Source organism: Grampus griseus (assembly GCF_964374135.1).
Source record: "Grampus griseus genome assembly, chromosome: 4".
NCBI lineage: Eukaryota > Metazoa > Chordata > Mammalia > Artiodactyla > Delphinidae > Grampus > Grampus griseus.
In genome coordinates this window covers 489,238-516,610 of record NC_138997.1, presented here as the reverse complement: position 1 = coordinate 516,610, position 27,373 = coordinate 489,238, and the positions used below count along the sequence as shown (strand labels likewise).

General features: G+C 44.0%; 1 protein-coding gene across 2 annotated transcripts in view; it reads right to left on the bottom strand.

Annotated features, from left to right (window-relative positions):
* Positions 1-466: 466 nt before the first annotated feature.
* Positions 467-27,373, bottom strand: part of GUCY1A1 (guanylate cyclase 1 soluble subunit alpha 1) — a 63,310-nt gene continuing 36,403 nt past the window's right edge. For both annotated transcript variants that reach the window (XM_082652728.1, XM_082652729.1), the window contains exons 3-9: positions 26,000-26,061; positions 22,501-22,559; positions 20,484-21,193; positions 18,523-19,008; positions 14,870-15,013; positions 10,076-10,230; positions 467-6,230 (exon numbers count right to left, since the gene is read on the bottom strand). In XM_082652728.1, the coding sequence (XP_082508854.1) occupies positions 6,029-6,230; positions 10,076-10,230; positions 14,870-15,013; positions 18,523-19,008; positions 20,484-21,193; positions 22,501-22,559; positions 26,000-26,061 (1,818 nt within the window). In that variant the 3' untranslated portion in view covers positions 467-6,028. The remainder of the gene's footprint in view (positions 6,231-10,075; positions 10,231-14,869; positions 15,014-18,522; positions 19,009-20,483; positions 21,194-22,500; positions 22,560-25,999; positions 26,062-27,373) is intronic.

The window sequence follows — 27,373 nt, the reverse complement described above, 5'->3', positions numbered from 1 at the left end:
CAGAGCTCGCGCTACTCACCGTTACACTTGGATAAGCTGAGCGCAGTTTTATTCTCAAATGTAGGTTTTCAAAAAATGTATGGCTTTCGTTTTATTTGTGATTTGGAAAACTTGAATATGAGTTTTGTTGGAAATAGGAGTTTTACAGACTAAAGAAATGTATTTTGGTTATACCGGGACTGTATTCAACGTTAACTTTTTCAAAAGGGATTTTGGATACACTGACCTATACACAGCAAAGGCCTGAATTAAGAGTTTGGGGTCCTTTTTCTCCCCACTGTTGTGTTGGAGGTTTCCTCTGTCTGAAACGGCAAGACCCGCAACAGAACAAATGTATTAAATAGTTTTTACTTGATTCGATGGTTCATTTTCTTTTTAAACAGAACTCATTTTTTTTAAACAGAACTCATTTTAAATTTTAAGAAGATTTTTATTTAACACTTTTATTACAATATTTAAACGGCAACAATATCTAACAAGCTTCTGAGACACAGGATACATTTTTGATAGACTTCGCGACTCTGCCAGAAGCAGATCTCAAAATAAAGTGTTATTTAAAGCAACTGTGAAAGTAATCATAAAAGAAGTGTTGTTAGTATCAAGGTTTTCAACACGAGGTTCACCAGCTATCCTATTTCACGTAGAGGAAAAATGAAAAGAAGTACTTGAACTAGAAGAAAAAGTGGGATACCAAGAGCAGTGCACATTTACCAAAAACTTGAGAAAATGTATTGAGAGATATGTTAAATATTTGTTAAAAAGAAAACTTTAGTTGCTCATATGTGAAGCCCCATGAATCAATCATTCCATAGAATCAGGAGCAAAAGAACTTCTTCCCTTTTCTCCTCAAAAATCAAGGGGTCACATCTATGCCCAAACTCACAGACTTCTTCTAGTTCTTCGTTCTCTTCTCATTTCAAGTAGGATTTGCTGTTTTTTCCCTTCTAGATAATGTTATTAGCCTGAGGGTCTCTGCTACCTCCCTGCGGTAGCCTAGGAGTACATTCCAGGGAATCCCCCAACCTCTGGAAATACACATCAGTCTTGGGGTGTAAGGGCATATGCACATTTTTAGAAGGGTGATGGCCTATATCTTTTATCCAGTTCTCAAAGTGATTTGTGACTCAGTGAAGGTGGAGACCCACTGGCCTGATGTAACAGTTTCTAGAGTCAAATATAAAGAAGATTCACTGGGGTAAGTGAAGAAAATACTAGAATTTCTATTCCTATTCATGCTTGCTTAAAAATAAGCTTATTACTATATTATTTCAGACTGAGAACAACATATTATATATTTATTAATCATAAATATTAATAATACTTATAGGATAAAATTTATTTTTATATACTTATAATAGATTGTCAACGTTCTAAAGATCTTACTAATGGTGTGCAGAATACAAGCGTCTGGAGAACGCTGCTCTAGGTTACTAACTATCAAGCTGTGTCCTTAAGCTCTTGCAGGGCATCTTTAATTTGCATGTGGGAGGAGGTGAAGGAACAGTACATTCTCAACGACTAAAACGTTTTTATCCACTTCAATTTTCCGACACACAATTTATCTGGGGAAGAAAGCAGCTCACTGTGATCGAACAGCCCTGGATGCCGCCTCGTGGGGCATCATTGTTTCCAAAGGCACCTGGGAGCACTGTCACTGTAACTTTCCAAAAGGTTCAGCTTTACCTTTTTATTCGGGCGTGTAATACGATGGATTGTCCGACTTCTGTAACAGCATTTTGTTTTGCTGTAGTTTTCCCTGAGATGACCTCATAGCTCTTCCCTCAATACAGATGGGTTTGGCAACCTTTCAGACTAAACAAACATCTTAGCTGATACTTTATAAGATTTGGGCATTATGCAAACTCGTTTTCTGCCAAGTGATCTTCTTCACGATCTGTAAGGTTTAGTTGCAATTTAATATATTTTTTGTTATATACATGTTTGTTTTAGTTTTTAGATTCTGCATATACGTGATAGCACACAGAACTGGTCTTTCTCTGTCTGACTTACTTCACTAAGCCTGATACCCTCCAGATCCATCCACATTGTTGCAAATGGCAGAATGTCTCAACATTAAATACTTAAAAAAATTGAAAGGCAGCACAACCTTATCGAAAATCTTCTAATCTCCAAAATATCTGAGCTTAAGTCCTAGATCTGCAAATTAAATTTTGTCCTGATTTCGATCCCTGTGTTTAAATCTTAGATATTAACATTTTCCTGAAACTAAGTTTATTACGATGAAAATGAATTTGCACTGATAGTAAAAGAAGCCTAGCGTTTAGAATATCACATTTTTCCCCGTTTTGCTTAGTTTTAAAATTTGAAAGCTATGCGTTTATGAAACCTATGCTATCTTGGTTTTGCAGGCACCGAATACAGGAAGAACAGTTTTAGAGGTAAAAGTGTGTGGATTGTGTGTGTGTGAGTTGGTCAAAACAGATGCAGGTGTGACAGGTCAAGGGCAAGGCTGCTTCAGGAGAAATATAGGTGGCAATAAAGTGTAAAATGTTGCAGGTGGCTTAAAGTACGAACACCAAGTGAGTACACGTCACCAACACCATAAAAGAAGCATTAAAGGGAGCCGCACTTCTGCAGTCTGGAAGCGAACAGGCAAAGAGCAAAAGGAAACTAAAGGCAGCCAGGACTGCAGAGGGCTAATCCCTTCCAGAAGTTCTCGCCTCTCACAGTGGGACGATTATTCTTCCCCTCCTCACAAGAGAACACAGATTTCCCAGGATTTGAGGAAGAATTCCAGCAGAGAATGTAGGTCGCAACACTGTAAACTCTGGTTTACATTTACCTCTGGGTGTTCTCTGCTGAGTAAAGCAAGCTGTCCCTGCTTTTAGCCTCTGTTTGGACAAGGGGATCGCACTTTCCTATCGTCTCTGCAGCAACCTGAGGATTGGTTTTGCAGGACGTGTTACGTCCTCCATTACAGGATTTGCAAACCCTCTGGCCCAAGCCCCTCCGGACGGCCCTCCCCGCGCCCGTGTGTCACGTGTGTCACACCGCATCCTTCACCCTGCAAACCGGCCTTCACTTCACTTGTTCCCACGCAGCCGGCTCCACGGGGAAACGCACCCAAGCCCACCAGCAGGCACGACAGTTCTTTATGTTCTGTGGTTCGGGGAAGGGCCGTGTCCTGTAGAGTCCCTTCCACTGAGGAATGACGACTATCCAGGTAAAGCCCACCATTTACAGCCACAAGCATCCAGCGGCTCATTGGGCGTGGCTTTCCAGCCTCACGCAGCCTTAGGCATCGCTGGGGCTTCGCAGGTGGCGCTCGCGGGGCGAGGGCGAGTCTGCCCCCAGCCACTCCCCACGTCACTCCTCCTTGCTAGCCCACCGGCACCGGCCAAGCAGCCTGCTCTGTGCCTCACCATAGCTGCCCCGGAGGGACTGGCAACGTCAGGGAGGAGGGATTTGGAGGACAGGCCAGTAGAACGCTGCAACAGCCCTTCCCACCCAAGAAGTCACGGAAACAACAGAACCTGAAGAGCAGCTCCTGGCGTTCTTAGGAGGAACCGGTGGCTTGGGACCCACATTATATACATTTTAGGACAGTTCACTTGGCAGTAAGATTCGGAACCCTTGGCTCCCAACCCTGTCAGAGACCCTCTGTGTCCATCCTTTTCTGCATCCTCAACCCCACGCCAGCCTCAGGCCCCCGTCCGGGTCCCTCACTTTCCTTGCGAACATACCCTCGGGCTCCGTCCCTGCCTACCCTCAGTGGTCTGGCCATGAATACGTCTCCCTCACCTCCACCCTCCAAAGTGGATCAGACAGAGATGGAAAAGGGATTCCTTAAAGTTTTCAGCATCCAAGTTGCAGATTTTGAGTGCATTCCATCATGGAGATGTTGTATGTCCATCTTGCTGAAGGGCTCTGAGGTATCCCATAGTTAACGAGCCTTTGCAGGCTGGTCTGGGGAATCTATCACAGATGACTTAATGTTTTCGAGAAAATACATTTTCGGTAACTTTTTATTTGGATAAAATATCAAACTTATGGAATGTTGCAGGAATAGTACAAGGAATTCCCATGGAGCTTTTGCCCAGATTGTTCACATTTTCCTCCATTGGTTCTGTGTGTGTGTGTGTGTTTACACACACACACAGAGAAAATAGTTTTTGAATTCTAATTAATTTACAACTTTTGGAACATAAATTATTAGCAAATTTGGGTCTGCTTAAATAGGTGATAAATAAGACGCATTATTTTATGCTTTTCAATTTCCCTTAATTCCTAATATTTTCCCTGTAATAAGGGCTCATTTCCAGAAAGAAAAATGTATTTAAGTCTTTACTTTCCTTTTAAATACTTTTATTAACTTCATATAATTGTGAGACTATGTTTTCCCGAGGCCCGTGATACTCTCCAATAATAGGATTGGTATTTAATGAGCCCTGTTCAGTACCTCGAGACACTGGAGCATCACTGAGTAAATAATAATTATTGTGATATGTATAGTAATACGCCAGGGATGCTAGAGGCCAGCCAGGAATGGCCTTTATTCCCGAGGTCACCATGGACTGGCCTGGGGGCTCGTGGAGAGAACTGTCAAAAATTCCAGCTGACTTACCCCTCAGATCCCCAAATAAGAGTTCAGCGTATCTACAGCTCTGCTAATACTGATTTAAACACTGTAATGTTCAGCTTTCTCTTGCTTCGAAGTTGCGTTCTTTTTAAAATCAGATCTTTATCTCCAACCAAACTCTGCACGTTACTTAGTTCACCAGAGATCTTAGACTAACATTATTAAAAGTTCACTTTCCAGAAAAATGTTTTGAAATTTCTACAATGAAATCACAGCATAATTTTCTTCATCCATATTAACATCCTCTTTAAAAATATCATTGAATTAATTTCACTAGAATAAAAAATTCACAGATGTGTACATAAGACAAAGAGTCCTGATGGTTCCAAGGACATATATACACACCAGAGTGTTGAACACAAACACTTAAAAAGTAAGCTATCAGCAAAAAGAACAAGTCTTATTTCCCACTTCTGAACTTAAGATTTTCCTGATGGAACTTATATACGGCTCAGCCTGGCAATGGAGGGTGTCTGCTGAAATAGGTCCAAATTACTGCTGTACGTTATGATTCATTCCCTGAATGCTGCCTTTACTCCATATTGCTTCTGGGTAAAGTAAATTAGAATAATATTATTGCATTTTAATGTAGGCTGTAACCCTCTTTTATCCTGAAGGTTATGACACAAAAATGAATTAATAGAAATGAAATTGCTCTTATGAATTAAAATGGCCTTTCCCATATATAGACTTTTTAAAATGTCAAAAAAGGAAATATTTATTGTTACGACACATTACGTTGTGGAGAATATTTTTATAAAATCATCTTTGATATTTACAGAAGAACTACTTTAGATTCATATTGCATCTAACCCATAATGGCTTATTTTCTCTAAAAAAAAGAAAAAGAAAAAAGTGCAACAGAAGAAGCCTCAATCTGTTTTGTTATGTACGCTAACAGTTAAATGAGGAAATGTAACAAAATGCGGACTTGAAAGGTTCAAGGAGCTTAGGGTATCAAAGACTATGGTTTCTATTCAAGAAGCGTTTTTAAGGCAACCAACACTATGAGAAGCGCTTTGATAACCAGGGTGTTTGGCCAGGGCAGAAGGCAGGCGACTCCACCAGGCTGTACAGGTCACTACAATCGCCCGATATATGAACAAGGCGCTCAGTTCTGAGTATAGGTTATAAGCTATTCTTATATATCAGAAATACTCCCCCAAAGTCACTTTTTGAGGCTTCCTTCTTTCCTTCTTTCTTTCTCTCTCCTCTCTCTTCCTTTCTCTCTTTCTTTTTCACTGAAGAGTTGAACATTGAGGTGAATACATTTTTGTCATGTTAAGTGGAAGGAAAAGCAGGTGGTGACTTAGCTCCCAAAATGTTACCACCGCTCCTGAGCTCGCTGCCATCCCAGTGTGCTCTCAGAAGGTCCACACACGCTCCAAGGACTCAAACCCAGAGACTAACAATTGCGTGTGTATTTGGCTAATCTATTCCCGATGCTTTGCCTAAAAAATTGGCATTGGCTTCCTCAACATCTTTCTTCTGGAACCATGGCTTTGAAGTTGTTCCTTGTTGATAAGCTTCCAGAAAATGACAGATTCCAGGAATGTCACTAGGAAAGTTTGGTGGGAGTTCCTCCCTTGATCGAGGTGTAAACACAAAACCAGGACAGTCTTTGAGTAATCTGGAAATATTGAAACACAAATATTAATCATAAAACTTAAGACTGACGTAACTGTCTAGTCAAGAAAAGGTGACATAACTAAAGGAACATTCCTGAGAATATTAATAAACCAGCCATCTTCAGTGTCACTGACAGGAAAAATCCTAATGATGTTTATAAGCATCTTCACAGAAGAACGGCAAGGAGTCAATGCCAGTAACAGAAAGCCCTACCAAATACTGTAGTTCACTCATATTAGGAAAGATAACTATCAAATAGTCTTGTAAAGGTATCATCTATAATCTATAGGACAGTGCAATTCACAGCAGTGAGGAAAAAAAACCCAAACAATGCCAAAAGTCTAATAATACATGAAAATAATGTTACAGAACTGGAGGAGTTGAAAGAGATAAGACATTGTCAATTCATTCCTTTTCTAAATGTTACTGAGAAGTAAGCTTGGGCAAGACCTTGTGAAAGAAAATTCTATATAAGATATATATCTACATATAAAATGTGAGAGTAACTTTGGGATCTCGCAATAGAATTTTTATGAATTCTAGGTTAGTAGGACTAAAGTGAGATTTAGTTGTATATATCGACACTCTACTTACTATCTGATATTTGCAATATATTTTCTTCTTAAATTCTTAAGAATTAAATTTCACCTTAAATTCAGATGTTCTACAGGCTTTTATTATTTGCTGCATTTGTCCATGATGATAAACTCATTTGAAACTCTAATCATTTTGATTAAGTTACTGTCTCCTCTTCCCACTTGCTTCCCTAGCTTTCTGTCAAATGCAAACTTAATAAGCATCTCTCTGATCTATTATTCAGGCCGTGGATGGAAACTGGCTGTAAACCAGCTTCTGCAGAAAATCTCTCCTCGTATCTCCCCTTCCACTCCCCAGTCTGCAGTGAAAAGAGTGACGATGCTGCACGAGACTTGGGGACGCTGACGGCCCTCTGTGTGCTGAGGAAACCGCTGCACAGAGGTGCAGGTCTCGAGGATCACAGACCTCAAGCAGAATACATGGGAGTGTTCAATCAACTAATTTTTATCAGTGCACCAATGAATATGTAGTCTGCAAAATCATGAGACTAATGAAATGATGTTTTAGTCATGGATTTGTAAATATTTTGAGTACCTATTATTTTTAAGGCATAGTATTTGGTAATATATAATGAAAAATTACAGAATTCCACACAATTGAAAGTATAAGCTTCAAAGTCTGGTAGGTTTGAATAACAGCAAAGATGTCAGATTTCTAGCCTTTCAAATGGGGATTAAAATAATACATGTCTCTTAAGACAGCTGTGAAGATTAAATAAATTGAACAAGATTAATTAAGCATCAATTAGATATCACATAACACCCGTCATATTGGCAACAATCAGTCTGATAATATCAGTCACTGGGAAACAGAAACCTTCAGACACCGTGGATTCTATTGGTACATATTACCAATATATACCAATAGATTGGTGAAACCAATCTGGACAGCTAACGGATGCTTAGTAAAGCCGAAACTGGGTATAGCCCACGATCTGGGAATACCATTCGTAGGTATATTATCTAGACACATATGTTTAAGAATATTTATCAAATCACGTTGTGTAATAATGAAAAACTGGCAATCCTCTAATTACCCATGGATAGAAGACAGACTGGCTTATTTATACTCTAGAATACATATTATGTCACATGCACATATGGGGACATGCTAGATTTATCTCGTACCAGCTTGTGAGAAACAGCTGTTAAACACTCTGGAATTCTGCAAGCCAGTTAAACCATCGGTAGCCTGAAACCTGCCACAGTGATAGTATTTACACCTTAAAAACTGGTAAAAGCTAGAAGTCAGGGAGTATCCACTTCACTCCGCAGGCTGGTTTACCAGCACACCACTGCGTTAGGAATACTGTAAATAAATGAACCAGATTTTTATGAACTGGATTTATATTTCATCAAGAAAAAAATCTCAAAAACATAGTATTGAGTGGATTGAAGGCAAGTTGTAAAAGGGAACGGGTGGAATCTATTTTCCTCTGGTTTTATTCTTCTATCTGGAGCATTCAGAAGTGGCTTTAAAGCAAATCACTTGAATGTATGAAGAGCCTCGCTCCAGATCGCACATCTGGTAAGCCCTGTGCTGTAGGACATGTCTTCTGCCTACAAATCCCATGCTTTTTAAAGAGACTTACAGATGTTTTGTTCATTAAATCATCTTTTTAAAAAGATCCAAATCTGTAAGAAAAACAGGTTGGAAAAATAAAACCATTTAGAAGAAAGCTTGCGTAAGATCCAAGAATAGTAGCCACAGTCCCAGGGCAGATGCTCACATGTGGAGGGAGGTTTTCTTTACCCTCCTGACCGGATGCGGTTTCCTGCAAGCAGCTGCACCAACTCTCCTAATTCGGTCATCGTCCCATAATCCCTTGTTCTCCTTGTTCCCTGGTGGACTTCAAGTCCTGCTTCTGTGCCACTGGTCAACTTTCCCGCCCGCACGGGGCACCTGCCAGTTTTGTCTTTAATGATCCTGCATCACTGCACGCAACCCTCCCTTTAATCCACTGACCCCAAACTCAAACGATATTGAACCTAGTGTCTGCGTTCTCTGCACTTCAGTAAAAACAAACAAAAATGTGGGAACTGTCCCCTAGAAGAAAACTCCTCATGACATTTAAAAGAAAGGAATGTCTAATTGCCATTACATTCTAAATTACTGATCAGAATCTGGAAGTGGAAGTTTGAAGGAAATGGATAGTTTTGGTTGTGCGTATGCAGTCTGTGTCCTAAAGTTACATGTGCTTCATAAATATATCAAGGAAGTTAACACTTCCTAATATTATTGTATTGGGAAACGCCATCCCTGAATTCAGTGTACTATCAATAAAGCTCTGCAAAGAAATAATTACCTTTCATATTTGTATAACTTCTCATAGAATCTCCACTTGTCCTGATCTTAAGAAACACAGGATGAGCTGAGATGAGCACCTGAGGGTGTGTCCAGGGCGGGTGAGGAATGTGTCTGTGAAGACGCGGCCTCTGACTTAAGGTCTGATGTGCGAAGGAGGAAAGCAGGGGATGATGACCCGGGAGAGAAACGCAAAGCACGCATCCTCCATTCAGGAATCGGTTTGGCAAGCGTGATGCATAAAAACGAGGCCGGGTTGCAGGAGATCCATGAAATAAGGAGGGAGTGGAAGAAACCTTGGTGGTAGGGTCTGGCAGGACTCTGGTCAGAGGGAACACGTGAGTCCGTGGTTGCACGTTTAATTTTGTTCTGGCTTGTAAGGCCGGGGGACGGATCTGGCCTGTGCTTCACGAAGAGAACATGGGTACCACGTGGAGGGGAGCCTGGGTGTGAGTAGCGCTGCGTGCAGCACACTCATCTGCAGCGGGGGCGGGGCACGCACGGGGAAGGTGAGGGCATGCCAGGGTGCTGGTCCCAGGAAGCAGGTGCACGGAGGCCCTCTACCACCCAGTCAGGAGACTGATGGAGCTTGGCCGGTGGGAAGTGGGTGTCTTCGGGGGGGGGGGGGGGAATCAGCTGTTCTAATAGGATCACATTGCCTGTAATGGGCCAATTAGTCACCCGAGCAGAAATACAGGGCAGAGCTTACGAGTGGAGATTCTCAGTGGAGAATCATGGGTCGGGCTGGAGATCAAAGTTCCCGTGAGGCTAACGCGCAGTTTAAAAAAAAAAAGTTAAAGTGAGGATGATACAAGTTACGGCTTTTCTCTTCCTTTAAGATGGTTTAAGCAAGAACAAGTTATGAAGAATGAAACAAACCAATAGACAAAAATGACGACTGCGTATGAATGAAAATAGACTTCAGGCACTGAACGGGATCCGTACCTGTAGGTGGTAGGGCTGACGTTGATTTTCCGGGGGACACTGCAGGACTCGAACTTGTTAGCCAAGGTGACATTATTTCCAAAAAGGCAGTAACGGGGCATCTTAACTCCAACAACTCCGGCAAAAACCGACCCAGAATGCAGTCCAATGCGCATCTGAAAGCAAGAGCAACGCAACGTCCGGTCATGGGTGAACACTGCTGCTAGTCAGCGCCGGCTGCGTGCCTGTCCAAACCACCGGGCTCCTGGCTCTGCTCACAAGCCCTCCTTCCTCCAAGCCTGCAGCCCATCCCCTCTCCTCGCCACCTCCTCAGCCCCGCCTCTTCACGCTGCTCACAGAGCATCCTTTATCTCAACTGTCCTCCGCATCTGAATCGAAGCCCCCCACGAACGGACCACAGTCACCATGGTGACCAAAGTGCCCGTGGACTGTTGACGTGAACCTGCTCTGTCCGTCGGTGAGAGAGATCTGACTTCCGGCGCCCAGAAGTTGTTTCCCAACACGGTCAGAGGGGGCCAAGAAGCCAGTGCTCAGGATGCAGAGGGCGGGTTTTTAGGTGTTTTGCTTTAAAAGGGCCTTTGTACCAAACACTACCTCACTACTCAAATGATCGGGTGCAGAAAGAGAATTGTAATATTTAGGCAGAAAATGACGGAGGAAGCGGAAAGCTGGCATTGCTGACGCCTGCGTCACAGTGACTACACACACGTCAGTCAAAAACATCTGGACTCGAGGAAAACCAGAGAGTCCTGCCGCATCAGGATAGGCTGAGGTAAACGCTGAGGCACCCTGAAAGCTGTCAATGATCTGGACAGCAGTTAAGACAATGTTTTAAAGTGGGATCTTCCGGAAGCTCCAATACTGGCCGATCTCAGAGGAGGTACAGATTTTAAATTACTGCTGCAACGAAGCAAGTTAAAGGGGGGATGTTTCAAATGACAGTCAGATACCCTGCACGTTACTTTCAGTTCTATGTTTAGCTGACCATTTGAAACAAGTTTTATTAGATGTGCGTATTGTACACAGAGGCCAAGTACTCAGTGACTTAGATGTCCTTTAGAATCCAGAAGACTCCAGATCTCCCTAGTTTTACAGCTAATTTCAGATCTCTTCTAGAAACTTCTGAGAATCATTGGCTTATAACATGTCAAATCATGAATTCTGCAAAATTTTCAAACAGAAGCCCTACATCATGAATCAGGATCTTTGTATTAGAAACCAAAATTGTGCTGATAGCTGGTGCTCTGACCTACAATACTATATTAGTTTCAGGCGCACAACACAGTTATTCCATATTTTATAGATTACACTCCCCGCAGAGTTGTCATAAAATAACTGTACTCGCTGTGCGGTCCATGACATCCTCGTAACTTACTTATTTCACACCCAGTTGTCTGTACATCTAACCCTCACTCCCACGTTCCCCTCCCTCCACCCGCTTCCCTCTGGGACCACTGGTTTCTTCTCTGCATCTGGTAGTCTGACTCTCTAAATCTCCAAATCTCCCTTGTACTCTTTCCTCACCTAAAAAATGCAGGGTTGGATTCTTTTTAAAGTTCCTTCTTCATCCAAGTTTTACTTTAAGCAGAAAAACATAAATGTCTATTACATTCTGGCTTTTTCTTCCTTAGGAGACTACGGTTCTATATGTAAACACTATGACAGTGAACAATGTAGACACATAAAATAAGGTGACAAAAGGCTATCTTCTGCTTACAAATATCAGGCAGAATTTTAGAAGTTTTTACTGACTTTGGGCACTCTTCTGGTTAAATCAGTTTCTCTCTTTGTACCTAGTCACTCTAGCTTTTTTTTTTTTTAACATCTTTATTGGGGTATAATTGCTTTTCAATGGTGTGTTAGTTTCTGCCTTACAACAAAGTGAATCAGCCATACATATACACATGTTCCCATATCTCCTTCCTCCTGCGTCTCCCTCCCTCCCACCCTCCCCATCCCACCCCTCCAGGCAGTCACAAAGCACCGAGCTGATCTCTCTGTGCTATGCGGCTGCTTCCCACTAGCTATCTACCTTACGTTTGGTAGTGTATATATGTCCGTGCCTCTCTGTCGCTCTGTCACAGCTTTTAATACGACAAGTTTACCATGGCGTTTTACTGTTTCTTTTGCATAATTAATATGGAAATGCGTAAACATTTCCTCTTCGTAAACATCCAAACAACGCAGACAAAGCCAGTGTCTCTGCTTCCTCCCCTGCCCCCCAACTCCCCTCCCCCAGCCCTGAATCTCACTCTCAACCCCAAAGCTTCCTTATACGGGAACTTTTCAAGTTTACAAGCACAATAATGGTCCAAAGTTTAACAGGCCCGTCACGCCCCCAGTGGAAACCTGCTGGGGAGTCTCCCCTTTGGGGCCACTTTTGATGTAGCCCCTCTGCACTCAGGTTCTGGGGCTGGGAGGGAGGCTCCCAGAGCCTGTGTCGGAGTTCACTCTGCACCTTCTGACTCAGCCTGGCCCTGGTCTCCATCATGAGATAGCGTCCACCCACCCACCGTCTTCCAAGCCTCAGTGGGTGGACGTTAGTGAGGAAGTCGGTAGGAATAAGTGCATAGATGGTTTGTACATACGACACGCTGGAGAAAACATAGAGTTTGTAAAGAAAAAAAGGAAATATTTCCTATTTTTTCACTGTGATTCCATGCCGTGGGGCAGGAGGGTAAGAAACACATGACTCCAAATCTGGATCCGTGAGAGACTCGACTACTCTTGTCTAGCAGTGAATTGTGGATGCCTTCTCATAATGTTGTTATACAGATTTTAAATAAGATGATGCTTAAGTCACAGTCTGCTCCCTGTGATACACGTTAGTGCTTCTCTCTCTACTGAAACTACTCTGCACTTCTGCGTCTGTGATATTTCATGAGTAGCCCCTAAGGCTGTCAGGTACTTCCTAGGACTGCAGGTCAATACAAAGAAAAACGTGGTTTCACGTCTGACTTTACAGCTCAGTAAAGCTAAACTCTTATCACCCAGGTAATTATCTTTGAAACTAGCTATAAATAATTCTTGCAATCGCGAAACTCTAAAAGTGTATTTCTACAAATATCAAAAACCCCCCTGCCCCAAACATACACATCTTATTACAAAATCCATTTATGTGGAGATCACTGGTTTTATTATTAATTGGGATATTTTAAGCATTTACTTTGATGTTATGAGTTTCCTCACCAAAAAAAGACAAAACAACAACAACAAAACACAAAAAAACACATAATTCTCTTCTAAAAAAGTATAGAAGTTAAGCATCTGGAAAAGTCAGATACTGTGAAACTTTTAAAGCACAGTGGAAAATTATGTCGCGCTCTTCCTATTGAAACCTGGGGTCTCAGTCTTCTCCCCTGTGGGCAGGCTTAGGGTTGCTGTGACCATTAGGACAAAATGGATGTGTCACAGTGTATCTCCTCAGGCCAGGGCATAAAGGCCATGCAGTGGAGGCAGACCTGTTCACCGGGACGTGGTCCCTACGTAAGAAGTGGGACGGCCCTGAGGCTGCCCCAGCAGAGCGTGACAGGTGAGCACCTGGGCTGACAGTCCCAGCTGGGCCCCGCCCTCCGCCAGCCCCACCCAGGGAACCAGGCCGGCGAGGGAAGCTCTGGTTCAAGTGGTGTAATCCCAGCTACCTGACGCGCCCTCGACCGCTGAGGTGCCGGATGCTGTGAGAAAGGACGAGGTATTCCTGCTTTGCCTCATCCAAATTCCGACGCACAGAACCAGTGCAAAATCAAAGCTCTGTGGTTCCACGCCACTAATTTAGGGAAGTGTGTCACACATCGGTATATAACTGGGATGAGGGTTGACTTAGAAGATAGTTGTGAAGGCTTACGCATACGGCTTCTAGTAACGGTGGAGAGAGCCCTGGCTAAACTTCCAAGTTTTTTCCTCCTTCTCTCTCTATTTTATATCATGCCACACAGGATTCCGTATTACTTCAAAGACCCATTTCTGAAGGTCATCAGCTGAGACTGTTCTAAGGCAGACTCACTTCAAGTGGGACAGATAAGGATATTCCACTCACATTTTATCTATGAAATCAATGGTTAGCATGTTAATTTTATTTTCTCATCTGCTATAAGACATTATTGTTCTGGGATATGGCTCGTCTAGAAATTTTGGAATTTTATGTGTCCTGGAAAATATTGGTGGGTTAGCAGCCCACTTCATTCTCGTGTAATTCCTCCCCTGCAGGGCTCAAAAAACTAAACATTCCATTTTCCAAAGTCCCTTGAAGGTTCTAGATGTACTTAGGTGTGATGAATCGGAAGCCCTTGCCTGAGCTCCAGAAACCTGCATTTCTGCCTGCACTCCCGGTGTGAGCACGGCTGGGGAAGCCTTTGTGTTCTCTCTCCCCTGCTTAGCAGGGAGCCCAGTGGCCAGTCATTCATTTTGGAAGAGTCGTGATGCGGTATTTCCACGCTGCTGATGCAATTACAGCAGCTGCAACTCTCTTCTGCAGCCAGCAGTGGACGCAGCTGCTTTCCGAGCACAGTGGTTCCCTGCCTGGCTGTGGCTGTGTGGTTCTGGAACCAGCTTCCAGGTCACGGAGGAAGCTGTGGTTCTGAAGTGCGGGTTTGGGAACCATTTTTTCAAAGCTCAAGCCATGGATGGCGTCTTTGGTCTCTAAGTGACCTGTAAGCCATTTAACACCGCGTAGTAAAGCAAGCTGGAGATTCGCTCTCTGCCCCTAAACCCTGAGGGACGCACCATTCTGTTGGGATCTAACTAACCAGCATTTACTGTCCTGACATCTCCTGGCCAGGACGTGATACGCCTCACCTTGATGGGCTCTCCGTGGGGAGACACCACTTCATCAGACAGCTCCATCATCTTCAGGGCCATCAGTGCGATCCGAACAGCGTGGGTGTCGCTCTCTTTGTGCAAGCCCCCAGCCACACAGTATGCATCGCCGATGGTCTCCACCTACGCACAACAGATTCTCCACGTTACAAGCAGAAGCTGAGGAAGCACCACAGGGCATATCATAGAGCAGAAATTAAGAATCATGCAGCAGACACCTCAGCGCTCAGGGCCAATGGAACATCAGAGCAAATCGCAGACTCTTGGAAAAGGCTTTCCTTCCCAGGAAACGCACAAGGTGAGCGGCAGTGTCGCGCTGTGAACACAGTTTCGGGAGGGCTTCTACTCCCAGGATCGCCACTGACTCACCTCCTTCTTTCCCCACCACGTGAAAGGGCTTTGTAGAAGCAAATGACGTACTCTGGGTTTATACTAAACTGTTTAAGATACTGGGTGATTTTATACCCTCTCAGCATAAAATACAGCTTTCTGAACAAAGTCACTACTGAATCAAGGCCCTATGAATTTATTAAGGATGTGCCTGGTTAAAACTGTCATTTTAGCTTTTCAAAAGGACATTTGGGGTTGTCATAGCAACGCTAATCACAAAGTGTAGAAACCAAGATGTCAAGCCCAGAGGCAGACAATGGTGACTGGAAGCTATTGGAAATCAGGCTCTTCTGTAAATTTCATGTACATTACTATCATTTCATGATTGCTGTTGCTACCAGTGATTTTTATCTGTCGGTGACCCTGAGTACAGAAAGCTAATGTTTACTTTAAATCCACAAATAAGCCACCAATTTGTGATAGGTACATTTTTCTCCTCTAAATATTAATTGTAACTTAACAGATCATATCACTGTTCTGATCCAGAGCTTCCAATCTAGGGGGACGGAGACGAGAGAGGAGAAGAGAATGGGGACAAATTTCAGTGACTCCCTATTTCATGCAGAATAAATGCCGGGGCCCTTAACATGCCCCCCAAGTTCTTGCCCTGCCTTTCTGCTGCCCCCAATCCGTCTCCTAACTCTCCCTCTTGCGTACTGTGTTCCAAGCCAGCGGCCACCTGTTTCCCCTCAAACATACCAAACACTTGCTACTCCTCGGTCTGGAACAGTCTTCCTGCAGGTGGCCACCTGGCGTGTCCCTGGTCTCCTCGGGCCCTGCTGACACCCACCTGGCGAGGAAGCCCGATCCCGCCCACGGCCCGTACCGGCTCCATTTCCTACCAGGAGAGCACACCAACAGGGATGCTGTTGGAGTTATGCCCGTTTGTTGGCTTTTCTCCCAGTAGGACACAAGCTCTCGGAGTCTGTCTCATCAGCTCCTCCATCGCTGGGGCCCAGGCTGTTCACCAAGGACACAGCCCGGCGGCCGGGCATCCCGAGAGCATCTCCTCAGCACTACAGGCAGAGAAGCGCTCAGGCTAACGGCTCACCTGTCACAGGGCTCAGGAAGTGTTACTAAGTAGGAGAAGGGCACCCTCGCCCCTACTGGGTGTTGGGTGCTGTCCTCTGTGCTGCTGCAGCCCCTGCAGAGGTGAGAGTGGTATCGCGTCCCCAGTGTCACAGGGAATCTGCCCTGTGCGTCTCTGTGTGTCCCTCCTCTGCCCGCCCCCTGCCGTGGACTCTTTTCACAGGGACTGTACCCCCTCCCACGCTGGCCAACGCTGGAGGACCAGTAAGGATGTGCTGAAACAACAGACAGATACACACTCAAATAAGCAGAAAATGACCGAGAGATTGAAAGACAGAAAGGAAATGTAACTGAATGAAGTCCTGGTCCAGCCGGGTCCTGGAATAAACAAGCCTGACTGTTCCTTGGAAGCCACCACGGGCACAGGTCAGCCCCTGATGAACACTTTCCATATCTTAAGGTTATTCTGAGGTGAGGACCCTCCCCCGTTTGTTCACAGCACCTCCAGGTGTCTCCACGCGGAGTCGGCATGAAGAGCAGGTGAAACGAGGATGCAGGCTCTCTGGCTGGGGCTGCGGCTGGGCCCCCAGGGGTCTCTGCGCCCGCACCCTCATCGTGAGGTACAAGATTCTGACCACTGGAGAGAATGACCCATATTTTAAAGTTTCAACAGGACGAACCGTGCAGCAGCGGGCAGCTTCTGCAAGCAGCCACAGCAGTTTGCAGAAGACAGGGAGACCTCCCAGTTCTGAGAGGAGATATTCTCAAGGCATAAACTGTCTACAAATAAATACAGTGAATTCCACAAGAGGCCATGAGGCTTAACCTAAGTGAAGCCAATTATTTTATCTGTAATTATGCATGGACCTCTTTTTTCCTAAGGGAATCATAGCTCTGTCTGGAATTTCCTGTTACAAATTTTTTAAAAGGCAAGTTTGACTTTGAGCATCTAGATTGGAACAAAGGAGGGGCTTATAGAGTCCCATAAATCATTTTTGTTTCCTCTTTAATCATTTATTTGTTTTCATGTTGCATTAAGCTCTGAAATGCCAGAATTTTACGTGGCAAATTAAAAGATGATTCAAGCCACATAAATGAGAAGCATGCTTTATTCCTTATGCCAGTATTTAGGACAACGTAAAATACTTTAAATTCATCAAGAAAATATGTTTTACTTCTAAAGAAATAAGCTGAACACAAAGTGTCTTCATTGGTTCTCTTATTAACAAAAGTTACATTTAAAAAATAGCTTATTATGTTTCAGGGACAATCCCCGTGCAGCCTCGGAGCCTAGAATGATGGCTGCTACCCTGTAGGCACTCAGTGCCTGCTGGCTGATGAAGGACAGATTATTTTTTTACCGTAATCTTTGTAACAGTCGTGTTCACGAAGATTACGGGACATAATGCATGTTATTCATGCATATAAACTCTGTGGGTGGGTATTATATCCTCTGTTTCAGAAATGAGAAAGGTTATTTAACTTTCTCTGCTTACAAAGCCAATAAGGCAGTAAAGGAGATTGGAAGACAGCCCTCCTTCTGCCCTTGGCCTGGGTACAGTAACTCCCTAAGCCGCTGACTTGGGTTTCTCTTCCCCGGCTGTGAAAAGGATCCCGTTACCCTGTACTGAATGAATCCGTTCGAAGACAATTTGTGCAGTCCTCGTGCTTCTTTCCTTCTGCAGACAGAAAGGATACGTCCTCCCTGTGCAAGGCTGACCTTGAAACATCTCACCTTAACAGTTCATCTCGGGTCTCACAGTCGAGGCTCAGGCTCACTGTCTTTTTTTTTTTTTTTTGCGGTACGTGGGCCTCTCACTGTTGTGGCCTCTCCCGTTGCGGAGCACAGGCTCCGGACACGCACGCCCAGCAGCCATGGCTCACGGGCCCAGCCGCTCCGCGCCATGTGGGATCTTCCCGGACCGGGGCACGAACCCGTGTCCCCTGCATCGGCAGGCGGACTCCCAACCACTGCGCCACCAGGGAAGCCCAGGCTCACCGTCCTTTAAACTTCCCCTCTCTGAGGGTCCGAGGCCCGCCCCCTCGCTCTGTCACCCCTGCACTCTGTGCTTGTTCTTTGGCACAAGCTCGTCCTTTCTGGAATGCGCGGCTTCGGAGCCCTTTCGGGCCGGAGGCCACGCGCACGGCCGAGGCACGCCGCCTGCTCCCGGGCTGGGGCCCCTGGCCTCGCCCTGCCCCCCGCAGGCCCCTACCTTGTAGACGTCCAGCTCCCCGCACTGCCGGTCGAAGCGGGTGTAGAGCGCGTTGAGCATGGTGATGACCTGCAGCGGGGAGCACTGAGAGCAGATGGCCGTGAAGCCCACGATGTCCGAGAAGAGCATGGTGACGTCGCCAAACCGCTTGGCCTGCACGGCTCGGCCCTGCCACAGCTGCTGCGCCACCTCGCAGGGGAAGATGGAGCACAGGAGGTCCACCGTCTTCCGCTTCTCCTCCTCCAGGGCCTGGTGGGCCTGCTCCAGCGTGGCCTTGAGCTTGCCCAGCCTCTTCTTCAGGCCGTCCTGCGCCCTGGCCTGCTCTCCGATCAGGACCACGTCCCGCAGTGCGTTGTGGATGGGGATGTCCGAGAGGTAGAGCCCCCGGCCCGTGAAGTCCTCCAGTCTGTCCACGCAGGGCGAGCCCAGGAACAGGATGGCGCTGGACTCCACCATGTAGATCATCTGGCCTTTGAGGTCCATCACCTGCGTAGGAAGAGGCACCAACCGTTGTGGCCTATTCAAGTTCCCAACACCTTTTTGAGACAAAAGGTGAGGCGGGTACAGGGATAATCCCCTTGGTTTTTGTGGCTGTACCGTGAGGCTTGCGGACCTCAGTGCCCCGACCAGGGATCGAACCTGTGCCCCCTGCGGTGGAAGCGTGGAGTCCTAACCCCTGGACCGCCAGGGAAGTCCCTCCTTTTATTTTTAGACTTGATTTTTTTCTACTGGTCAACAAAAACAATATGCTTTCTTAGCGTTGCAATTTACTATGAATTCTAAAATGCATGCAGACATTCGGAGAATACACTGCAGTACAGGCTACACAGAAATCATGATTTTCAATCAACAGAGCCCCAAATTCTTGCTTCAGGGCTTTCTCACTATGTGGCATGCTGATGCTTCTGCTACTGCATTCTGTGGACAGCAGCAGAAAGGATGGCACAAGGAGCCCTGAGCAAGGGGGCTTCGTGTGTTTGTCCTGGATGACAGGGTTACTTGTGTGAATGAGACAAACGTGTACATGTGTGTTCACGGCAGCAAAGTGGAAGGCAGCCCAGGTGTCCTTCAATAGTGAACGGTTAAACGGGAAACCACACGATGGGATACGACACAGCCTTTGAAAACGTGGAACAGACAGGTATCTAATGACATGGCAGGAGGCCCATAGGTATCGTTTAGTGATTAAAAAAAAAAAGTTGTAAATAGTATATTTTGTTTTAAATAAAAATGTGTAAAATTAATATTTTTGAGTTTGCAATGAACATCTTTAAGTATTACCTATTTTTTAAACACTTAGCTATACTACTTTTATGATAAAAAGTAATAAAGCTGTTTTCATTTGGGGGGGACAGACAGCATGTCTGCTGGTTTACATGTGTCCAGAAGTTAGATGCGTCATAAGCCTTTCTTTGAGCTTGCTTGTACTATCGGCTGTGATTTCCCAAACATTTTTCTAAATCATTACCATGGTTATCTATTATGAGAGCAGAACATTTTTCCCCACATTCTCTAACAGTTAATCAAACAAGTTATTGATTTTTTTCCATGTCTATTAAATATTGAAAAAATCCATTTAGTTGCCGCCTGTAAGAAACAAGTTGTTTCTTTGTTGTAGAATCCCTCTTATCATTCCAAATTAAGTCAGCTACTTCATGATGACTGAAACCATACTTTTACATCAATATTTTTCTAATTCAGTTATAAAATACTCCATAAAGATTGTAAAAGGTAGACTGCATTCAACAAATATCTGTGCAGTGATGGCTTAAGTGAGCAAATGAATGCAGAAAGAATCTTGTCTTAAATTTATTCCACCCTTCGAAGTGTTTTAGAATTGTCTTAAACAGAAATGCTGTATTAAAACATCTCAAGTAATGCGTATATTTTCACCTTTATTTCTAGTCTTTAAATATGAAACAACGGATTCCATATTCACAACAGTGTAACGTTCTTCTTACCCTGGAAGATTTCTTCACGGCGTTGTCCCACCTCCTCACGCGGACGACAAACTGCATGTTCAACATGGTCATGATTCCGCTGAAGTTCTGGCTGATTTTTGGAGTGAGAATCTCGAAGTACTCGTCAAAATGAGGCTTCCCTTGCACGTCTCTCCTGCTCATCAGCCTTCTGATGCCGTTGCCCAACTGCAGGATGGTCATGTCTCTGTCCAGCATGAAATGGAAGGGGAAGGTCTTGCAGAAGAGCGAGGTGGGGATCACCAGCGAGGACGGGGGCTTCCCCGGGGGTGGGGCCGGCCGGGGGGTCTTGACGTGGACGGAGTAGAGCAGGCAGGGCTGGTCCATGAACTCGCTGCAGTGCTGGTGGAAGCAGGGGGGGGTCGAGGACACCTCCACTTCGGTCTCGTACAAGATGCGAGCAGCTGCCTTAACGATGCCGGGGAGAATCAGGGAAGTGATCCTCTTGGGGAAGAAATAGTAAACATTTAAGAAATCGGGATCTTTATCCAGGCACAGGATGGACGCGTCCTCAAACCTGCCCTTCTTCTCTGCTTCCTGGCAGTGACTGCTCTGTCTCAGAAGGGTGCTGAAGCTATTTAAGAAGTCTTTCAGGGTTCCTCCGACCACCCCTAGGATGTATTCATCTTCTTCGTAGCATATTTTAAAAAGCTCCTCACCGAGAGATTCTCTGATGATCTCCACTGGGACTCCTGAAAGCACATAATACATTTTCTGCCGTATCAAATGCGCCATCTTAGCAGAGATGTGCTGTTACTGGTTTTAATATTGTTCTAGCTGACGAGTTAGTTTGCTTTATATCGGCTAATAAGATTTCCAACCAAAATTAACTACCCGTGTTTAAATTATCTACATAAATGAGTTTCTAAAATTTGGATAACTCCTAATATGAATCCCAAGTCAGTTAATTATAAAGAATGATCAACTGAGTATAATATATGACTTTTTATCTCCCTGAAGCTTAACTATAAAAGAGCAATTGGAATCACAGGACCAAGTCCATTTCAGAAAAAGCTCTCCCACCTTGTTAACAACGGAAACAGTGGTACATGTTGCTGAAGGGGTCTTGGCCCCCTTGAAGTATAAGCATCAGACACAGGAATTAATCTAAATCACTGGTGGTGAAACTCAGTTTTGTCATTTTTCCTTAGAGACGATATGAAGTAATTTTTTTCCAGTAAAACAGCATTTTTGTTTGATGTTACCTGACTGAATAGGTGTTTGGAATATATTATCTACTTTGCACAGCTTCTCCCTCTAATGTCCTTTGTTCTTTACACTCTGTGTACCACATTCTTCTCATCTGTGACTTAGGGAAACCCGAGTGCCCTGTCCACAGCACTGCCATGGCAGGGTTGGCGGGCACGTTAGGATCGCACCTGACCCGGAGGAAGGGCTCAGTACAAGTCAGCCATCGCCACTGTCATCATCATCATCATCATCAAGTTCTTCATATCTTGTACTTTGAGAAACATCTAACCTGTTGGTTCATGTACTCAAACTTTGGAAAGGACAGTATGACAGAGTCACTCATCTGCTTGTTTCCTCCAAACTAGGATTAATATGAGAGCACTGCTCACCTTTTTTCCCATGATTGCTTCCAACCTTTAAAAAAATTACTTCTTTTACTTTGCTGAGTAGAATTTTTCATGCATAAATGAGGAACACTTAAAGTTCAAGACCAAAGCCTGTGAACGCCTATGAGTCAGCCTCCCACACAGCTTTATCTACTTCTCAGCAAATAAACATTGTAAGAAGAGGAAATGTTTGAGGTCAAACAAAGACATATAGTGCGAAAAAGTTGTTCTTTGTGTTAACACAAAACATGATATTGAACATTTCACACTGGAAGCTACCAGCAAATAAATATGAATATTTTAAAGAAAATATTTGTTCTCCAGCTAAATATTTTCTAGGAATAGAAAATCTTTGTTTACGGGTAAAACATTAGTTCTACAAGTATAATTATTTCCTAATTGCATATACTTAATTCTATTACCTGCTGCAATCGCTTGGTCTGCCATTATTTTTTCAAAGTCTTCTCTTTCCAAAGAGTTCCTGAAATTATTTCAATATCTTAAATTATAAACTGACATGTGAATGCTAAAATTTCAGATTATAACATACAGGAATGATAACAGAAAATAATTTAAACTACCTTTTCTGTAGAGGAAAATCTTGACTGTCAAGTTTACAGGAAAGGAGCAGTGACGTGTACAAACCCAAAACAGTGTTGGAAAAACCCTGAATATACCTGATTTAGAGTGTTTCATCATTTCTTATAAAGTATATTTACCTTTGAAGCTAACTTCATATTGGCTAATAGTATAGAGGCTGTACTGGCAGAAAACCAGTGGTATGAAATGGCCAGGAAAAGATGATAATAAGTCAGCATGGGGTTTTCTGATAACCCAGCCAAGAAGAAAAATCTCTGTACTGAGGGATTTCACTTTTAAGTAAGTTCTTAATTATTTTCTAAAGCAAATACATAGTACATCCTGCTTTTGAGTTTTTGGTTCTATATATTTAACTCTCAGACATCATTGCATTAAACTTTTATCCTTGATCTTACATAAAAATTAGTAACTAAAGAAACCTATTCCTTATTCAATTTCTGCGCTGCTTTACGTAGCACAAAAGTTGATAATATAACAGCATACATTTTGACTGATAGAAGGTTTTTGTAATTTCAACTGGACAACTTGTTGATTCCTGTTTGTCTAATTGTTTTTTGATGATTTCTGACAGTGAAGACTGATTATGACCAAATTTGCCAAACTACTGAAGTGATTAAAAGACACCCAAGTTCTACTTGTGGTTCAGCTTGCCATTAGACAAGCCAAGAGGAAACAGGCATGAATTTAAAATGTTGAAAAGTTTTCAGTAAAGCTCGATACATGTAGAGAAGTTTCAAAAGGAAATATTTTTGAGAAGGAAATTGCTCTGTTGGCTACTTGATTGCATAAAGGTATACTGCTTATAATTATTTAAAATACTAGGTTGCTAGAAATATATATTTCTGTATGTTCTTATCTAAATAGTTTGAATTACATCTAGTTTGAATCTAGAGACCCCCCAACCCTTTGTTATATATTATGTTATATTTTCAGTCTTTACATTTGCTCCTTCTTCTCCCTTAAGCAACTTCTGGGTTTTTTTCTAAAGAAGGAAAGCAAAGCTGCTCAGAGACCTCTTCTGCTAACTCCCAGCAAAGCTTAGCTAATCCAAACAACACATAGTGCGATTCAAAATAAGCTCCCTGGGACTTCCCTGGTGGCACAGTGGTTAAGAATCCGCCTGCCAATGCAGGGGATACGGGTTCAAGCCCTGGTCCGGGAAGATCCCACATGCCGCGGAGCAACTAAGCCTGTACGCCACAACTACTGAGCCTGTGCTCTAGAGCCCGCGAACCACAACTACTGAAGCCCGTGCGCCACAACTACTGAAGCCCACGAGCCACAACTACTGAAGCCTGTGCGCCTAGAGCCCGTGCTCTGCAACAAGAGAAGCCACCGCAATGAGAAGCCCGCGCACTGCAATGAAGAGTAGCCCCCGCTCGCTGCAACTAGAGAAAGTCCAAGCGCAGCAATGAAGACCCAATGCAGCCAAAATAAATAAATTTATTTTAAAAAATCCAAAAAACAAAATAAGCTCCCTCTCTTTACCCTCAAAAAAAAAAGAAAAAACGAGAAGCTGTAAGCCTGCATGGACACCAGCAAATGTGCATATATTGTACACAGAGACACACACACCAGCCACAAGTTCACACGTGATGCTGGGATGTGATCAAAAGGTCCTAGAAAAAGAAACACACCCAAAGCTCTCTGTGCAACCAACCTAAAGAGGTATCATAACGAGTTGTACTAAAACTCATTCACTTAACAGAGGTGGCGGACGGGGCATTTAAGGTACCCTCAGCGGGCAGCAAACTGACTGCAGTAGAAACAGCAGCTGACCTGCCAGAAAGATGGGGAGAAAGGCCCAATGTCCCGAAGAACTAAAGAAAGACAGCAGAGAGAAGCCATTTAGCATATCAGCAGGCAGTCTCATAAGAAAAAAGGTCCTTCATCTTATTTCAACAGTGGAATAGTGATGAGGACAATTTAAAAGTGTGAGCAACTCTAAGAAGTCAGGGAAGCGGTAATAGATTTTTTTAAATTTCCAAATAAAATAATTTTTTTAAGTTTTGAGAATTTCTTTTTAAAGAGATAGGTCTCTGGGAACACATCCTAACGGAATATCTGCATCTAGCTGAGGCACGTTTCAGGACACAAGGCCCTGAGAATAAATTCTGAGTAAACTGTCTGGCAAAGCCCTAGGCAGACAGACATAGTAGCACAGCTACAGGACTTGTTGGCTATCTTATCAGCCTGCCTGAGAATTAAGGTCAGAGGCGTTCTGGAATGCTTTCCGTATCACTCTGTAAACACAGCTTCTGTCAGACACATAGGTTCACACTCTCTCTTTTTGGATCTGTCTCTGACCCCTTCTTGCCTTTGCCTGCTGCCTACAGTGTGGGACCAGTTAGTCAGCAAGGGAAATTCAGCCCTGATGATCCGCAGAGCCGATTACCCACTCCTGAGCAGCAGACAGATGAATGAACTCGTAAAATATTCCCGACAATGACACTGGTTTGCAAAACTTCCAAGTTCGAGTCTGAAAATTTGAACTCAAGTGTTTATTGTATTATTTGCACATGAAATAATTCTTTGATTTCAGGAAAACCAAAACAAGGCCAAATCAAGTTGTCCACCGGCAGGAAATGAGCCGAGATGTATTTTTAAAATGAACTCTAAAAGTCAGGTTGTTTTTTTTAAAAAAAATTACCTTATATATGAAACGGCTACAGAAAGCTTTCTTAAAGAAAATTTCAAAGACAGAGTAGAAGACCAAATACAAACGGAACTGGTATTCGCACACCAGTATAACCGAGCCAGTTAGGAAAATACCGAAACACGCCCCTGAGTACTGCCCCAAACCCCTGAGTGGTCCTCCTCTTGCCCCTGTATCCTTTCCCGTCCTCCTGATGCAGGAGCTGAAAGTTTAACCTGTGGTCGAGGCTACGGGGGAGGGACAGGCAGGCCCCAGCCTCTCGGTAGTGTTCTTCAAGCAAGGACTCTGCTCTGACCCACGCCTTACCTTTGTAGAACATTTCAGAATATCCCTTGCTAGGAAAGAACAGGCCTTCTGGGAGCTTTTTAAAAGCAAAAGCACAGGGCAACATGGTTAAACTCATGGGCTCTGAAAAACCCAGGCTTGAAACTCAGTTCTGCCTTTGCCTGAACAGCTCTACGAGCCCAGATATTTTACAGGAACCTGAGCTCAGTGATATATAAAATGTGAAAAATGAATACACTTGCTTTCATATGAGTGTTAGCCCAGTTCCCGGCACACCAAAATGATTCAAAACCCACGCATACATCACTCAGTGGTGGTTATTAGTAGCTGTGTCAGCGATTGCAACCAGAGATTCATGCAACTAAAGTGATTCAACTTACCTGCTTTCCTTTATTTTGTGTTTTGCCAGTGTTCTCTGAAGGGCAAGATTCAGCCGCTCAAACTGAAAATTGAAAGGAAAAGTTTTAAACATTCCCTTAAATAATCATATTCTTGAAGATACATACTTTACAGAAAATTGGTGCTGAAAGCTCCTTATGAAGAAGCAGAAGCAGTTACTTTAATAAGTGCAGTGAATTGACACTGTGAAAAAGGGGATAGATTTTCTACGGGCTTTTCACACTTGGGCAAAAGCAAAGCTCTCAGACTCACTTGAGTCTGGATGTGGGCTTTGCCCTCGGTGGGCGCTCACTGACAGCCACAGAGCTGGAATCAAACAGGAGACCTGGTTTGGTGAAGTCAAGCCTTCGTGGAGGAATCGCGGGCACCCCTTCCTCGGGGGCCAGAAACCCCTTGGGTGTGTGGCCAGGACTTCAGTCTCAGGGGCGCTCAAGCCAAGAGACTCACACTCCTTCCACAGACCCACGCCAGCTACCCCAGTGACCACCACCCTTCCCACAAACCCACATTTCTGTCTCATGTACGGTTTACGTGACCTGCTCTAGAAAACTCCCGAGTTTGTCTCTCCCCTTTCTTTTTTTGCGGTACGCAGGCCTCTCACTGTTGTGGCCTCTCCCGTTGCAGAACACAGGCTCCGGACGCGCAGGCTCAGCGGCCATGGCTCACGGGCCCAGCCGCCCCGCGGCATGTGGGATCCTCCCGGACCGGGGCACGAACCTGCGTCCCCTGCATCGGCAGGCGGACTCTCAACCACTGCGCCACCAGGGAAGCCCCTCTCCCCTTTCTTTTATCCCTTAAATCTGTCACCAAGGTCGGTTGATCACTGATTGAAACAAATCTCAGATTTCCCCGAACTTGCACTCATTTCCTTTCTTTGAACGAATAATCTTCACCAAATACTTGCAGTGTTCTTCTCTTCTATTGATTTCTGAGTATCTCATGAATCTTCCTAGATTGCAAAATAGTTGTACATAAGCCTGCATAGTTTTAAACACTGGCTTCAATACTATTAATCTCTCTTAACAGCTTGTTGATAAGTGGGAAGTAAAGCACTGGTAATTTCTTTGCATTCCGCAAAAAATCGTATGTATCTATGTGTGTATATAGCCACCAGTGCTTTGTGTAGTTTACGCAGAGGACAGTGGCGAATTCTCTGGCTATATCCCAAGTTGTGAAATTCCTTTTTCCTTGAGAACTATTTATATTTCTCTTGGAATTTCCACTGGTCAAGTGAGACAGTAAAGTTAAGCAAAATAGACCAAGCTTCTGTTTTAATAAAATGAGTCATGAAAATAAATTTTGGTGTTTTTTTAAAATTTATTTATTTATTTTTGGCTGCGTTGGGTCTTTGCTGC